Here is a 16,128-nt window from a genome sequence, read left to right as displayed (position 1 = left end):
TGTGGCCCTTGTGACTAAAGGGATCAGGGGGTATGGAGAGAAGGCAGGTACAGGATACTGAGTTGGATGATCAGCCCTGATATTGAATGGTGGTGCAGGCTCGAAGGGCAGAAGGGCCTGCACCTATTTTCTATGTTTCTATGTAGATTAATTGGCTTGGTATAAATGTAAATTTCCCTAGTATGTGTAGGATAGCGTTAATGTGCAGAGATCGCTGGTCGGTGCAGACTCTGTGGGCAGAAGGGCCTGTTTCTGCACTGTATCTCTAAACTAAAATAATTTGAGTGATGCTGGCCCTTTAATTCCTCATGGTCCCATGTCGAGGCCCATTTGTACACTCAAGTGTCAAAGAATGTTTCAGTGACGTTGGTTGAGGTATATATTTTGGCCAGGATCCTGGGAAAGCAAATAGAGAACTCCTTCAATCTGACACAGTACGTGAGCTTGAAATAATATATTGAGTGGGATGGTGAATTTACACCATTCTAACTCGACTGAGAGCTGAGTCGAAGCTCTCTGAATGGTATCTAAATATTTGAAGATCTAATTTTAATCTTCAGTTGAACTTCTTTACAGTTAAGTCTCTGGTTTAAATTTCTCATTCTCTTAAACAAATCCCAGTGCATAATTGACCCACTAGATATATTTTTTGGGTTCCTGATTTCCATCAATGATCTGAGCTGTCTAACCCTACACTCTGGAATTCCTCAATAAACCATTTTGCCAGTTCAGATCTTTAGAAGATGACTTCTCTTCCTCTGATGCCAGTATTCCCAATGATTCAACCACATACACCTGGGTACAGTGAAATTCTGTGTTTTTGCATCCAATACACAAAGTAGGCAGAGAGTCACCATGTATCTGGTGCTGACAAAGTTGCCCAAGTACTCATTTGGCTCCCGATGGTCTCTCTTTGTTCTCAGCCAATTGGCCTAATTCTACTCCAATTCCTTATGACCTGTGATCCTCCCCAAGTGGATTCCGCAACCGGCTGCCTGTCGGGGTTTGGCAACCGCCCGCACGGCCCTGTATACATCGACACCGATGACTCTGGGTTGAGTTCAAAGTTCTGTACCCTGTTCTGATTGTTAACGCTCGTATAAAGCAACTTGGGAAATATGAATAATGTTCAAGGTGATGCCAAGCTGTTGCAGTGTCATTAGGCTTGGGTTTATTATTGCCACGTGTATCGAGGTACAGTGACAAGCTTTTGTTTGCGTGCTATCAAATGGGACAATACTGTAGATGAATACAATCAAGCCAAGTACAAGTGGAAAACAAAGGGATCTGCTTGCTTGCAGATGTCCTGGCACCTGTCCATCAGGAGCTGATACCTGAACCCACAGAACAGTTGATGCCAAGTGTAACTTGAAGATTGGAGTAGTTGTGCTAACCCAATACCGAGTTTTGTCCTTGCTTTGAAATTATTCAGATAATTGTTATATCTTTAATTTTAGTCCAAAGGAGTAGTGTTTATATGTACAGTTAAGATAGACACAAAAAGCTGGAGTAACTCAGCGGGTCACACAGCATCTCTGGAGAAAAGGAATAGGTGACGTTTCGGGTCGAGACTCTTCTTCAGACTATGAAGAAGGACCTCGTCCAGAAAAGGTCAACTATTCCTTTTCACCAGAGATGCTGTCTGACCCGCTGAGTTTGTCTATCTTCAGTTTAAAGCAGCATCTGCAGTTTCTTCCTACACAATATGTACAGCTCTCTGTACTAGACATAAATATATGCTAGGCATCCCAGATAGTCAGTGATAACATGTGTGCTAAGGATAGCACTCGTATAGCATAAATCAAGTGTACACAATGTTTTAAGGTTGAGTTTCTAAGGTATAGTGATGGTAAATTTCTCATTCCATGCACATAGTTTTGGATACAATTTGCATAGTGTTGGATACAATTTGCATAGTGTATCTCAGGAGGCACCTCTTGGCAAAGGCAGACATCAGAGTTATGCAGCATGAAAACCAGCCCTTTGGCCCAATTCTTCCATGCTGACCAAGTCACCTTTCTGAGTTTAGTTTAGTTCAGAGATGCAGGGCAGAAACAAGCCCTTCGGTCTCCGAATCCGCACCGACCCCCACACGTTAACACTATCCCACACGAGGGATAATATTTACATTTATAGCAAGCCAATTAACCCACAAACCTGTACGTCCTTGGAGTGTGGGAGCAAACTGAAGTTCTCGGAGGAAACCCATGCAGATCACGGGGAGAACGTACAAACTCCACACAGACAAGCCCACAGTTGGCCCCATTTGCCTGCATTTAGCTCATGTCCAAGCTATGGAGGGATTTAAGAGGTTCGCATATTTATCCTTTTACTGAATTAAAACCTAGGTGGCTTGTTTAATTGTTAAGGGACTAGTTTACATCTTGATGTCATTGTGGTCCTGTCCATTTTAAATTGTTGTGTTCAACTATCCAGATATTTCTATCAGTTTGTGTTGGTCTGTTGTGGTTAATGTCCCAATAGATTAGTTTGGATTAATTACTTGACTTCAAATACATGTACAATGATTTCCTTTTTGCTCTGCTAGGCATTACTGTCTCGTTCCTCTTTTCACTTCTGTCTGTTACAGTCAACTCTGGGAGAAAGTTGCTGCCTTGAATTTAAAGTAATGTCTGAATTTCCCTTGCAAGAAACACTGAATGTTTGTGCAAAGTGTCTCCATGCCTCTCCTGTTCGACTGTAATATTTATCAATGCCCTTTTGATGCTTTGAAAGGAGCATTTTTAAACTCCATAATTGATGTTTAGATTAGTTTTTCGAGATATAGCATGAAAACAATCCCTTCAGCCCACTGAGTCCACGCTGCTGTTTGATCACATTCATTCGAAGATAGACACAAAATGCTGGGGTAACTCAGCGGGACAGGCAGCATCTCAGGACAGAAGGAATAGATGACGTTTCAGGTGGAGACCCTCCTTCACAGTGAAGAAGCCGACATGGTCACAGGAAGAAAATATGAATGTCACATAGACTGCACCCAAGGTCAGGATTGAACCCAGGTCTTTGGCGCTGTAAGGCAGTGCCACTGCCGACTGCACCACTGTGCCTTCTTTTAAGCCTTAGTTGCCTTAACCGCAACTAATGTTTGTTTAGCAGTAACTCTGTGGTAAGGAGTCTGCATCAGCTTTCTCCTTGTCCATCATTGTCATGCAGAGTTCAGCAAAACTTAAAGTTAGAAAAAGCTGGTAACAGCTGATTATGCTGTTCTCTTGGTCCATGAGGAACATGGCAGCTGAACGAGTGTTCCACCTATGCGTATAATGGGCCAATGGTGTGCAGTGACTCTGGTTTTGAAAGCCACCTTCTGACTGTGGCTGTACAATCCTTTTTATTTAACATATCAACGGTGATTGGCCTCATCAGCAACAACGATGAGTCGGCCTATAGGGAGGAGGTCCAGCGCCTAGCAGCATGGTGCGCTGACAAAAACCTGGCCCTTAACTCCAAGAAGACCAAGGAGCTCATTGTAGACTTCAGGATGTCTAGGGGCAAATTGTTATCATTTCAACAATTAAAATTAAAATTTAAGCTGAAGGATAATCAATATTTCAAATATATACAGATATGTGACTTTATGAAGAAATATATACATAGATTTCAAACTATATTTTTAGACCCTTTAGAAGAAGCAATGAATATTAAGGCTGATTCACAAAAACTAATATCCTACTTTTATAATAATATATTAAATAGAGAATTACCCTCAACAGAGGCACTAAGAGAAGATTGGGAACATGAACTAATGAGAAAGATCCCGAAGGATAGATGGGAAAAGTATCTGATGAACACACATAATTGTTCCATTACTAAAAGAACGACATTTAATTCAATTTAAATTATTACATAGACTATGTTATTCAAAAACGAGGTTGAATAAATTTTACCCAAACGTCTCTCCCAGATGCGATAAATGTTTGTTTCAAAATGCTAATATTAAAAAACACATTAATTTGTAGGATGTACAAAGTTGAATAAATTTTGGAGCGATATATTTGATATATTTACAAAGCTTTTCAAGTCAAGAATAGAACCTAATACGGAATGGATTATATTTGGAATAATAATAGAAGATATCAATTTAAATGACCAAACATTTTTAATTATGGGTTAATAATTGGTAAGAAATTGATACTTAAATTTTGGAAAAATACAGCTATTCCAACTGTTAAAATGTGGATTAGGAATATGATGGACATAGCACGCCTTGAAGAAATTAGACTCCGACTAATAGATAAATATGACAAATTCTTAAGGAGTTGGTCCCCTTTTATCGACTTTTTGGAATCATGTGATGCAGCAGTACCGTAAAGATTACTGATTTCAGGTCAGATCGTGGATAGATTTACATCTCCGAACAAAGATTTGAAACTTTCTCTTTTAAGGGTCTTTTTCTCCTATTTCTACTTTCCACTTTTTCTTTTCTCATACACACACTTCGGGTTTTTCTATTTTCTACTATCTATTTTTCCTCTTTTTCTCTTCTCCAATTAAAAAAAACATTTTTTTTTCCTTTTTTCTTCTTCTTGTCTTTCTTATTTCCTTTTCAAAAACATAAAACTACATAGAATGTACACGTTGTACATAGAATGTATAATTACGTTATGACATAGTTGGCACCTAAAATTAGGTCCCACTGTATTGTTTTGTATTGTACTAACTTCCAATAAAATAAACAAAAAAAACCCCCAAAAAAACCAACTCATAGTCATACATCCCAGAAACAGAATCTTAGTCCCAACTCATCCGTGCTAACCATGATACCCCACCTAAACAAGTCACATTTGCCTGTCTTTGGCCCCTATCCCTCTAAACCTTTTCCTATCCTTGCCTCTGTGTCTTTTTTTTAATGCTGTTATAGCATCTGCCTCAACTATCTCCTCTGGCAACTCATAACTCTGACAGTGTGGAAACAGGCTCTTCGGCCCAACTTGCCCACCCCGGCCAACATGTCCCACCTACACTAGTCCCACCTGCAAGCGCTTGGTCCATATCCCTCCAAACTTGTCCTATCCATGTACCTGTCTAAATGTTCCTTAAACATTGGGATAGTCCCAGCCTGAACTACTTCCTGTGGCAGCTTGTTCCATACACTCACCACCCATACTCATTTCATATATCCATAACCCTCTGTGTGTAAAATTTGCCCCTTGAGTATAAATGTTTCCCCTCGCAAACCTTTGGTTCTTGATTCCTCTACCCTGGGTAAAGGACTGTGTGCATTTACCCTATCAATTTCCCCTCATGATTTTATACAGCTTTATAAGATCAACCCTCGGTCTCCTGTGCTCCAAGTCCTAGATAGAGCATTTCCTTCTGAATCAAGCCTTCAAGTTATGTCAAAACCATCGTAGGTCTTCTCTGCACACTTTCCAGTTTAAATGTTTATAGTTGATAGCGATTTCTCCTGAGCAAGTGTTCTAAGCCTTTGAAGAAGCTGGCCTTAGATGGATGAAATATAATAAATTAATTGGATTCTACAAAACTCCTTGCATCCTAATAACTTTCATCCTTTACACTACGACCTGGATCTTGATGAATGCTTGTCTAATTTCCGGTGCCACTGTGTTGTCTCGTACAAATCTCGTAAGGGTTTTTGTGTGTTAGTAAGCTTGGAGCAAGGCTTGGAGCAAGGAGTAAGTGTTGGAGCAAGGCTTGGTCTGTTTCCCTTGTTTTTTTTCATGGCAAAGATAGTTAGTTCAGTTTAGAGATGTAGCGTGGAGACGAGCCCTTTGGCCCACACCGGATCCACGAGGACCTACATTATCCCATTTTGTATCCTACACACTGGGGCAATTTACAGAAGGCACTTGGCCTACAAACCTACACGTCTTTGGAATGTTTGAGGAAACTTGAGCACCAGGAGAAAACCCACGCAGTCACAGGGAGGACATACAGACTCCACATAGACAGCACCCGAGGTCGCGATCAATCCAGGGTCTCTGGCGCTAGAGGAAGAAGCTCTAACTCTGAGGCACTCTGCTGGTGAAGACCAAAATGGTATATTTGGAGAGACAAAATTGGAACTTAAGTGGAATTTAGGGTATTTAGTGGTAGATTAGCCGGCCTGCCTGTAAATGTGGCTCTTTAACGTGGTAGCATGGAGCATGGGTTAGTGGATTTTGGGTCTGTGTGGAGTCTATTTACTTGTGGTTGTCTATGTCTAGCCTTCCCCTGGGTGAGGTGGAATGTTACATACTTCTTGGCAAATTGAAACTGGGAGAAACGTGCAAAGCTATCTATATTAAAAAATATGCTCTTTAAATGGATCAAAGAAAAAATGGAGTCTATGCTCGGGTATTTATACGGTATGGAGGAGAACTTGGTCAGCATGGGCCAGTGTGCCGCATAACTCTGGGGAATTCAGTATTAAACTGTGTGTTAATAATTGATGGTATATGTAGATAAAAATAAAAATGCCAGTTCTAGGCGCATCAGCCTACGGCGGCACAAAGGCAGAGTTGCTGCCTTACAGCGCCAGGGACCCAGGATCGATGCTGACTACGCGTGCCTGTCTGTACGGATTTTGTATATTCTGCCTGTGACCTGTGTGGATTTTCTCCGGGTGCTCTGTATTCCTCCCACACTCCCAAGACGTAGAGGTTTGTAGGTTAATAGGCTTGGTAAAGTTGTAATTTGTCCCTAGTGTGTGTTGAATCGTGTCCGTGTGGGGGGATTGCTGGCTGGCGCGGATGCGGTGGGCCGGAGGGCCTGTTTCCGCACTGTATGTGTAAACTAAACAAAACCTGGGAAATGGCTTCTCCTCCTTTGGTGGGATGTCTGCTGATTTGTCCAAACCCTCGCTCTCCCCGCACCAACATGTGCTTGTTCCAGCACGTATGTTAAAGGACATGCCAAGTAACAGCCCCGAGCACAGTGCAGCAGGATACCCGAGTTATTTTTATTATTATCTTATTCTTTTTTAATATTGACCCTGCTGCAGCACAACCCCGTTTGTGACTGGTTTAGCAGGCATCATGGTTGACTGGATAATGGTTCTGCATGTGATCTTTCTGGAATCTAATGTTATATCGCTCTCTTGTTATTTCCTGCCAGGTACCGTGGCTTCACTCTGGTGCTGACCTTCCTATTCTACACCAGTTACCACCTCTCTCGCAAGCCCATCAGCATCGTCAAGGTACGTGAACACTCGGGTGGGGGAAGGAGAAGGCTGTGTCTGGTTGGAAGAAATGGGGGGAGGGGGGGGATGGGCATTTTGCCCAACAGAAGCTTCAGATATTTGGGGGCGGCACGGTGGCGCAGCGGTAGAGTTGCTGCCTTACACTGTCAGAGACCAGAGTTTAATCCTGACTTTGAATGCTGTCTGTACGGAATTTGTAGATTCCACCCTGCTTGGGTTTATTCCAGGTGCTCCAGTTTTCTCCCACACTCCAAAGACATACAGGTTTGTAGGTTAATTGGCTTCAGTAAAATTGTAAATTGTCCCTTTGTGTGTGTTGGTGTTGGTGTTGGTGTCAGGGGGTCGTTAGCCGGCGCACACTGGGTAGGCCGAAAAGCCTGTTTCTGCACTGTCTCTCTTAACTACACTAAACATTCAATAACATCCGGTCCTTTTAATGGATTGTGAAGTCTTTACTTCTAGAACCAAGTTGTAGTTTATAGGTGTAATAAAAAGGAACTGCAAATGCTAGTTTATACCAAAGGTAGACACACAATGCTGGAGTAACTCAATCGGTCAGGCAGCATCTATAGATGGGTGACGTTTCGGGTTGGGACCTTTACTCAAACTCCATCATTTAGTGTCTATCTGTAGTTTGCAGATACAAGGCCATTTTGTGTGGTAATAGGTATGCACAAGGTTAGTGGATGAATTATCTGTCTCAATAACACTTTATTCTTGATTCGGTCTCCTTTTGTATTGCACTGACCGATGGACTTGTGTATGGGTATTTATCTTAATAGCACATGAAACACTATTTTCCATGATACCTTTGTGCAGGTGACAAAAAATAAAGCAATGCTGACTACTGGCTGAAGATTGGAATTATTGTTGATCTGAAAGCAAGAGTTTGACTAGGCCACATATCTGAGGAATGTAACTAGTTCATTGTTTTATGTTCCCAATCTCCTTCAAGGGAATGGTTATCCTTGCCCATTCCAGTCTGCGTGTGACTCTAGACACCTACCAATGTGCTTGACTATTTACCGCCCTTTGAAGAAGCCAAGTGAACCATTCGGAAGCAATCGGGAACGGTTGATTCCCCTTGATTAGGCACCAGCAAGAGGACTGAGAGTTCAAGTACTGCAGATACCTCTTGCCAGGAGTGTTATTTTTGTAGCGAGTCTCTAAATCGGGCCTGATCTGGTCTTGGGCGGCAGTAAAAAAAAAACAAGGGCGATCTTCAGGAATCTGAAGGTGTCACTGTTTAACCCATGATCAACCATCGCAAAATCTTCTTGTCCTGTTGAATACTTTAAAGAATGGCATAAAGTAACCCCTCCAATGTTGGAAGAAAGTATGACATATGAATGAGGTAAAGGCCTCTATTAATTCTCATGGGAAGATCCCAAAAGCATCAAACAACAATAGCGATGTTTTTGTAATAGTTGCTTGGCCCATCAATGGCTCGTAGACCATTCCCATCAATTTTATTCCCCCTCGTGTTTCCCTTTTAATCTACACTCCCCACCAAATATGAACTCCCCTAAGAGGCAGAGATCCGGATTCGATCCTGACTATGGGTGCTTGTCCGTGCGGAGTTTGCACGTTCTCACTGAGCCCATGTGGGTTTTCTCCGGCTGCTCCGGTTTCCTCCTACACACCAAAGACGTACAGGTACAGGTTTGGCTATTGTAAATTGTCCCTGGTGAGTGTAGGATTGTGCTGGTGTATGTGGTGATCGCTGGTCGGCATGGACTCAGTGGGCCGAAGGGCCTGTTTCTGTGCTTTATCTCAAAAGTCGAACGCACTGGAAGTGATGAGGCATCACTCGGAGGCATAATCTCTTGCAACAGATGTCAAACAAGGACCCTGCATGCTCTCTAAAGAGTCAAGAGTGTTTTATTGTCATATGTACTGAAATAGAACAATGACATTCTTGCAGCAGCACAACACATTTGTAAACGCGGTACTCAATAGATTATATACGAAACAAAGAATAAAAAAATAATTAAAATATAGTGCAAAGCAAAACACAGTCCAAATTGCATCCAAAGCAGTTTGTCATTTGGTGTTCGTAGTGTTCAATAGCCTGATAGTTGTTGGGAAGAAGCAGCAGAATCCTTCAGATAGACACAAAATGCTGGAGTAACTCAGCGGGACAGGCAGCATCTCAGGAGTGGGTGGAGTAAGGAATGGGTGACCCTTCTTCAGACTTCAGAATACTTCCCCTTGTTCTGGCCAATATTTAAGTCTCCAGTTCTGGTTAAATATGTTGTGTATTATCGGCCTTGTCAGTCTGTTTCCTATTGTTGGAGTTCTGAACGACCTTTGACACTTCTGCTTCCTGAGGAGGTCAGGGTGATTTATGTGGTGAATTCCACTGTAAAGACGCACAGGTTTGGAAGCTGAAGAACCAGCATCTGCAGTTCCTTCCTACACAGGTTTGTAGGCTTGGTAAATTGTCTCTAGTGCTTGTAGGATAGTGTTAGTGAGATTCGTCCTATCGGGTAAATCAGACCAATTCTTAAAGATTTGGTCTCCCTTTATCGACTTATTACAAGCATATGGTGCAACAACCTTAGAAATTAATTGTTTCAGAACCGGGTGAGGGGTGGGTAAAGATACGAAGTAGGTATATCCCTTTCAATTTCTCTTTTTTCTCTTTTTTTTTCTTCTCTATTATTTATTTTTTCTTATTTCACATCACCTTGTTTTCTTTTTCAGGCTATATAACATTCTCTTTCTCTTTTTCTTGCTTTTCTTACTCTTTTTTACTATTACATTTAAAATAAGAAGTTGTACATGAAATGCAATATGTTATTCATGTCTTATTATTGTACATTACTTCTAATAAAAATATATTTTTTAAAACGATAGAGTTAGTGTACAGGAAAATCGCTGGTTGGTGCTCATAGCCTGTTTCTGTGCTGTATCTCTAAACTAAACATTGCTGCCCTACTGCACCATGGGTCACAGGAGCGGGTTCAGTGTAGATGGACAACCATTCTGTGGTTGTGCGATGTGAAAATAAAACCATGCATTGAGTTTTGAAATTATAATCTGAACCCTGGCTCATCTATTTCCCACCTGCTCCCACCAAGGTCACCTCCTTCCTAGTGCTCATACTGGCATCTGGTGGTAGAGGTCGGTATTGCAGCGGAGCACCTGCCTAGTTATGATTGAAATAAGATTTATTTCGTACCTTTCCTCACCTCAAAAATCCTTCAAGTGTGAATGTAAAATGGAAATAATTCTGCTTTCACGCATTTGCCCACTTTGGGCTCCAAATAGAAATAAGCAGTCATTCTTTAATGATATAGGCTTGTATTCATAACACAAAGTGCTGGAGGAACTCAGTGGGCCAAGCAGCTTTTGTGGAGGGAATGGATAGGTGCTATTTCATTTTGGGTCGGGCTAATCAGTCTGAGGAAGGGTCCCAAACTGAAACATAGCCTATTCATTGCCTCCACAGATGCTTTCTGACCCAGCACTTTGTGTTTTGCTCAAGATTCCAGAATCTGCAGTTCCTTGTATTGGCTTTTATTTGTCCTTTATTGAGTCAGATGGCCTTTTACAGGTGCATGTACATTTTTCCCCAGACAAGTTCTGGCCTCTCTTGCAGTTATTATTGATTAAACGTGTCCATACCTGCATTGTGAGGTGTGAATGTAGACACAAAAAGCTGGAGTCATTCAGCGGGACAGGCAGCATCTTTGGAGAGAAGGAATGGGTGATGTTTCAGGTCGAGACTCTAGTTCAGACACGAAAGACTTCTGTGAGGTGTGAAGTCTGAAAAGGGTCTCGACCTGAAATATCACCTATTACTTTTCTCCAGAGATGCTGCCTGACCTGCTGAGTAACTTCAGCTTTTTGTGTCTGTCTTCGGTTTAAGCCTGCATGTGTGGTTCCTCCCTACACATTGTGAGGTGTGAAGATGCTGTATAAAAGTGAATGAGCTGTGCTGGTGACTAACTTTGGGTGATACACAATGGCGCAGCTGGTAGAGCTGCTGCCTCACAGCGCCAGAGACCCGGGTTTAATCCTGACTATGGTTGCTGTGTGTATGGAGTTTGTACATTCTCCCTGTGACTGCGTGGGTTTCCTTTGGGTGCTCTGGTTTCCTCCCACATCCCAAAGGCGTGTGGGTTTGTGGGTTAACTGGCCTGCAACAACATATGGGTGAATGGTGGAGTTGAGGTGGCTCGGTGGTGCTGTATAGGGAGTGGATAAGAAGGTTGGACAATGTAGAGCTGGTGTGAATGGGTGATCGATGTGAAGGGACTGTTTCCCTGCTGTATCTCTAAAACTGAAAGCTAATGCCAGGTGTTGACCGATGGAGACCATTACCCTAGCTCTTTCGCAAAAGCATTTAGAACTGCAGAAACATGCAACTTCTCAACGTATACGCAGACGTTGCAGGGAGGACTCCGCCAGTCGAGCAGTTCTGAGCGCGGTTTGCCGACTCAAAATCGCTCGACCCACAGATGTTGCTTGACCAGCTAAGTTCCTCCAGCAGTTTTCATTTCAGATTCTAGCACTTGCAATTTTATGTTTTCCATTAATGCATAACTTAACCAGTTACTAGTTTAGCCAATTGCTGAATGATTTTGAACATATTGCGGCTTGGGATGTCAGCAGGATGTGCACAGCCTCCTCCCAGCATAGCTGGTTAATTCAGCTTTCACATTCGTATTACTAACAACACATTCAAATGTTTTCCAGAGTGAACTCCACAAGAATTGTTCAGCAATTGCCGGCCATGGAAACAAAAGTCACCTTGACAATGACACGTGGTGTGACTGGGCTCCGTTTGGTAAGAATCTTTCTTCGTACGTACTGCATGTCAACATGGAGCATCTTACCGTGGAGAAAAAATGAGTTGTCACTCATCTCCACATCCTAGGTCATGTTGTAAAAAAAGCACATCTTTCCTCTTTTTTTTTTTCTGTCATGTATCCTTTCTAATTTTCAAGACCCACAGCAATTCATCATCAGTGACCCAATGTATTTTATTAGATTTTTGCCACTCTCGTTGTCATTGTGAAGCTAGCCCAAGATTTATTGAAATTCCAAACCATTGTGACAAGATCTGAACACCTGAAACCTTCTAATTCAGCACCTAAATGTCACGTTCTACTCACGCCCTTTGACCTGTTGGTGAATCTGTGTGTCATATTCATTGATGTGCAAAGTATTTGTGATTAAACCAACAGGGTTTTTCCAATGCAGGAAGGAACTGCAGATGCTGGTTTACGTATACCGTCAGTCTGAAGAAGGGTTTCGGCCCGAAACGTTGCCTATTTCCTTCGCTCCATAGATGCTGCTGCACCCGCTGAGTAACTCAGCAGGTTGTGCAGCATCTCTGGAGAAAAGGAATAGGTCGCCTTTCGGGTCGTGACCCTTCTTTAGAGCTTCTCTCAGTTTTCCCCAGCTTCTCTATTGCGTTAGGAAATTTGGCCAAGGCTCCTGGAGACCTGGCTCGTTGACTTAACCTGACAAAGTGAATCTAGCGTAGAGTTTGGGGACGTAATGCAATTTGAACCTTCAACAGCGGGTGTTGATGCTGCTGCCATTGATGAGGGAGTAACCCATCCTTCAAGATTGGCTGTGGTTCTATTTGTGATAGTTCTGAAGCAGTGGCAGGTCAGCTGATCGCTGGTTGACTGAGTCATCTCTGGGAACCATGCCAGCAAAATGTACTATTCATGCACTATACACTATCATGTATAATGTACTATACACTTCATGTACTATTTTTTTTTGTAAATAATATTCTGTGTTGGGCAGTTTTTTAACTGGAAGGTGGGAGTGGACGGATTTAATAGGAATCCGAGGGACACCATTTTCACACAGAGGGTGGTAGGTACATCAAATTGCTGCCAGAGAAGGTAGTTGAGGTGGGTACAATAACACTTAAATGACATTTGGACAGATGAATAGGTAGGAAAGATTTAGAGGTTATATTGACCAAACACTGATGGGTGCCACTAGAGTAGATGGGGCATCCTGGTTGTCGGGCAAGTTGGGCTGAAGGGCCTGTTTCTGTGTTGTATGACTATGAAGATCTGTTTGGAACACTGGTGGTGGCTTGGCTGATTTATTCTAAGCTATTTATTCTATGGGCGTCATATTGTGAGCTTCACCCTGTGGGTTTCACACTATGGAACTACACAAAATATGAGCATTGTACAACCCATGAATTAGAAGTGGGAACTATAGCTATTGGTAATCATTGCTGCAATGAACTTACCATGACAAAGATTTAGGCCCCTTGTACCATCAGTTCCCAGTACTATTCCTTCTTTCCCTGCACCCTTGCAACTATTTCAATAACAACATATTGCACAATAATCTTGCTCTCAACACGAGCAAGACCAAGGAGCTGATTGTTGACATCGGGGAAGGAAAGGTGAGGATCAATGAACCTTTCTTCATCGATGGGATGGTGTGTAGAGATTCAACAGCTTCAAGGGTGTGCATATCTCTGTAGATCTGTCCTGGACCCAGCATGTTGATGCAATCATGAAGAAAGCCCATTAACAACGCTACTTCCTTTAGAAGATAGATTTGATTATGTTGCCAAATTCTCTATTGAATGTCTACAGTCTGAGGTTGTGCAGTGGTAGAGTTACTGCCTTACTGCGCCAGAGACCCGGGTTCAAACCTGATGACGGGTGCTGCCTGTACGGAGTTTGTACCTTCTCCCTGTGACTGTGTGGGGTTTAAACCGGGTGGTCTGGTTTCTTCCCACATTGCAAAGGCGTGCAGGTTTATAGGTTAATTGGCTTTGGTAAAATTGTAAATTATCCCTAATGTGTTAGGATAGTGTTAGTGTGCGGTCATCGCTGGTCAGCACAGACTTGGTGGGCTGATGGGCCTGTTTCTACGCTGTATCTCTATATTACATAAACCATTTATGGATTAGCTATGCTGCACAATGTTAGTCCAGTTGAAGTTGGTAAAGTTCAGCAACCTCTCTCGGACAGTTTATCTGGATCCAGCCAAAATGTCAAGTTGACCAAATAGAATCAAAGGACATCTATACCGGGATGTTTCTTGAAACGTTGCCTCTCTGTATGTATTACTAAACTTTGCAGCAACCAATGCAGTACTGAAACCAAAATCGGAGAAAAGATACGTTAAAGAGTTGCAGTTTTTTTTGTAACCTCACGCCCGTGAGAGCAATCTCGGCATGAAGAAGGGACATTGAATGCGCTGAAATAGCAACATTCATCTTGGGAAAGTTGACCGGCCCACGTGGGGACTCCCCCCTGCTTCCTTCGAAGACACCAGGCTGCTATGCAGGGAGCGTCTTCAACTGGAAATGTCAACTCCATTTCTCTTTGAGCAGATATTGCCCCGTTGAATGCTTCCAGCGTTTTGGATTTCATTTCAGATTTTTCACACAAAGGGTGATGGGTGTATGGAACGAGCTGCCGGAGGAGATAGTTGAGGCAGGTTCTATCACAATGTTTAAGAAACATTTAGATGGGCATATTTGATAGGACAGGTTTGGAGGGATATGGGTCAAATGCAGGCAGGTGGGACGAATATAGATGGGACATGTTGGTCAGTGTGGCCAAAGGGCCTGTTTCCATGCTGTATGACCACATGACTCTGCACCAACAACTGCAATTTTTATCTTGGGAGTGGAGGGTGTTTGATTCAAGCTGTGATTTTCCTGTAGTTCCTCAGAAGGATATTATTTGTATACTGATGGATCTCGTAATGCTTTCAAAGCGTTGAATCATTATCGAGGTCATGGTTGTTCAGTCCACATACTCACACCAAACAAGCCGACCATTCTGCTTGTGTGCCCCTGTTGTGGGAGCATGGTGTGAACTCCTTCCCACCGCTGACTCTACCACAGCAAAGAAGCCCCTTGGCTTGGAGCGGAGCTACCTGGCAGCGCTGGTGCTGGGCACGGTGAAGGGGGCAGCACCCCCTTCCCAACCACTTGAGCTGACTCACTCCCCAACAGCAAATAGGCCCCCCCTGAGTGAATGGCTTGGAGCCCCCTGGCAACCAAAGATCATTACTTTGTTCATCAGCGCTGGAATGCTGGGTATCCCTGACGATAGTTCTGAGCCTGGGAATATTGCAGTCATTGTTCGTAAGTCAGGACCAGAATGCCATTCAGCCCATGCATTCACTCTGCCACAATTGGAGGATCTATCTTTCCCTGTTTTCGTCCACATCAACCTGGTCCCACCGTGTGGGGCAGCACCCTCTGGCTAAAGAAAATTCCTCATCTCCTTTCTGGAGGTACGTCCTTTTTTTCTGAGGCAGTGGTTCCTCTATTCCGATGATGCAGGAGATCTGAAATAATAATCCAGGATAATTATAAATGGGTGTCAATGTAGTTTGGGGTATGGATCCAACAATTTTATTTTCCTGACCCTTTTGCTACCTTTATTCCTCTGGGATTGAGACATTGAGTTCGAGGGGCAGAAGCTGAGTTACTATAAAGCATCGACCACATGAAGCCACAATACATCAGGCATGCAGGAGGAGTGTTTGTTTGCTTTCTTTGCATGTATATCACTGCTCTGCATTTGATTTTTTCAGATAAACCCAATTACAAGATGCTTTTTGGTGCTTTGGACAACTCCTTCCTGATAGCTTATGCCATTGGAATGTTCTTCAGGTGAGTGTGATGGAAATTGGAGTCAATGCTCATCATCTGTGGTCAGGGGGGAGCTCTTCATTAGTATGTCCCTCCCCTCCAATAGAAGGGAGGGCAGAACAAGGCTCCCTCTGCCTCTGCTTTAATAATAAACCTTGAGCCAATATTGAGCAACTTTAATGCACTAAACTGATAGTGTCCATTATGTGCCGTGTGATATTGGCAGAGCTAGACTCTGGCAGCAGGCTCCAATTACGTCGTTGGGTTCAACTCTAGCTCTTTTTATTGATTTCAATTTACTTGGATGTATTTTTAAAAAGTACAGGCACTCCCCGACCTACGCGAGGATTACATTCGGTGA

General features: G+C 42.8%; 1 protein-coding gene across 1 annotated transcript in view; it reads left to right on the top strand.

Annotated features, from left to right (window-relative positions):
• The window catches only part of slc37a2 (solute carrier family 37 member 2), a 44,385-nt gene that overhangs the window by 10,028 nt on the left and 18,229 nt on the right, over window positions 1–16,128 (top strand). Inside the window, exons 2-4 of the mRNA XM_055660845.1 lie at window positions 7,075–7,156; window positions 11,864–11,954; window positions 15,710–15,788. Coding sequence (XP_055516820.1) covers window positions 7,075–7,156; window positions 11,864–11,954; window positions 15,710–15,788 — 252 coding nt within the window. The remainder of the gene's footprint in view (window positions 1–7,074; window positions 7,157–11,863; window positions 11,955–15,709; window positions 15,789–16,128) is intronic.

The sequence above is a fragment of the Leucoraja erinacea genome, chromosome 32, assembly GCF_028641065.1.
Source record: "Leucoraja erinacea ecotype New England chromosome 32, Leri_hhj_1, whole genome shotgun sequence".
In the NCBI taxonomy this organism is placed as follows: domain Eukaryota; kingdom Metazoa; phylum Chordata; class Chondrichthyes; order Rajiformes; family Rajidae; genus Leucoraja; species Leucoraja erinaceus.
This window is presented reverse-complemented; position numbering and strand designations above follow the sequence as displayed.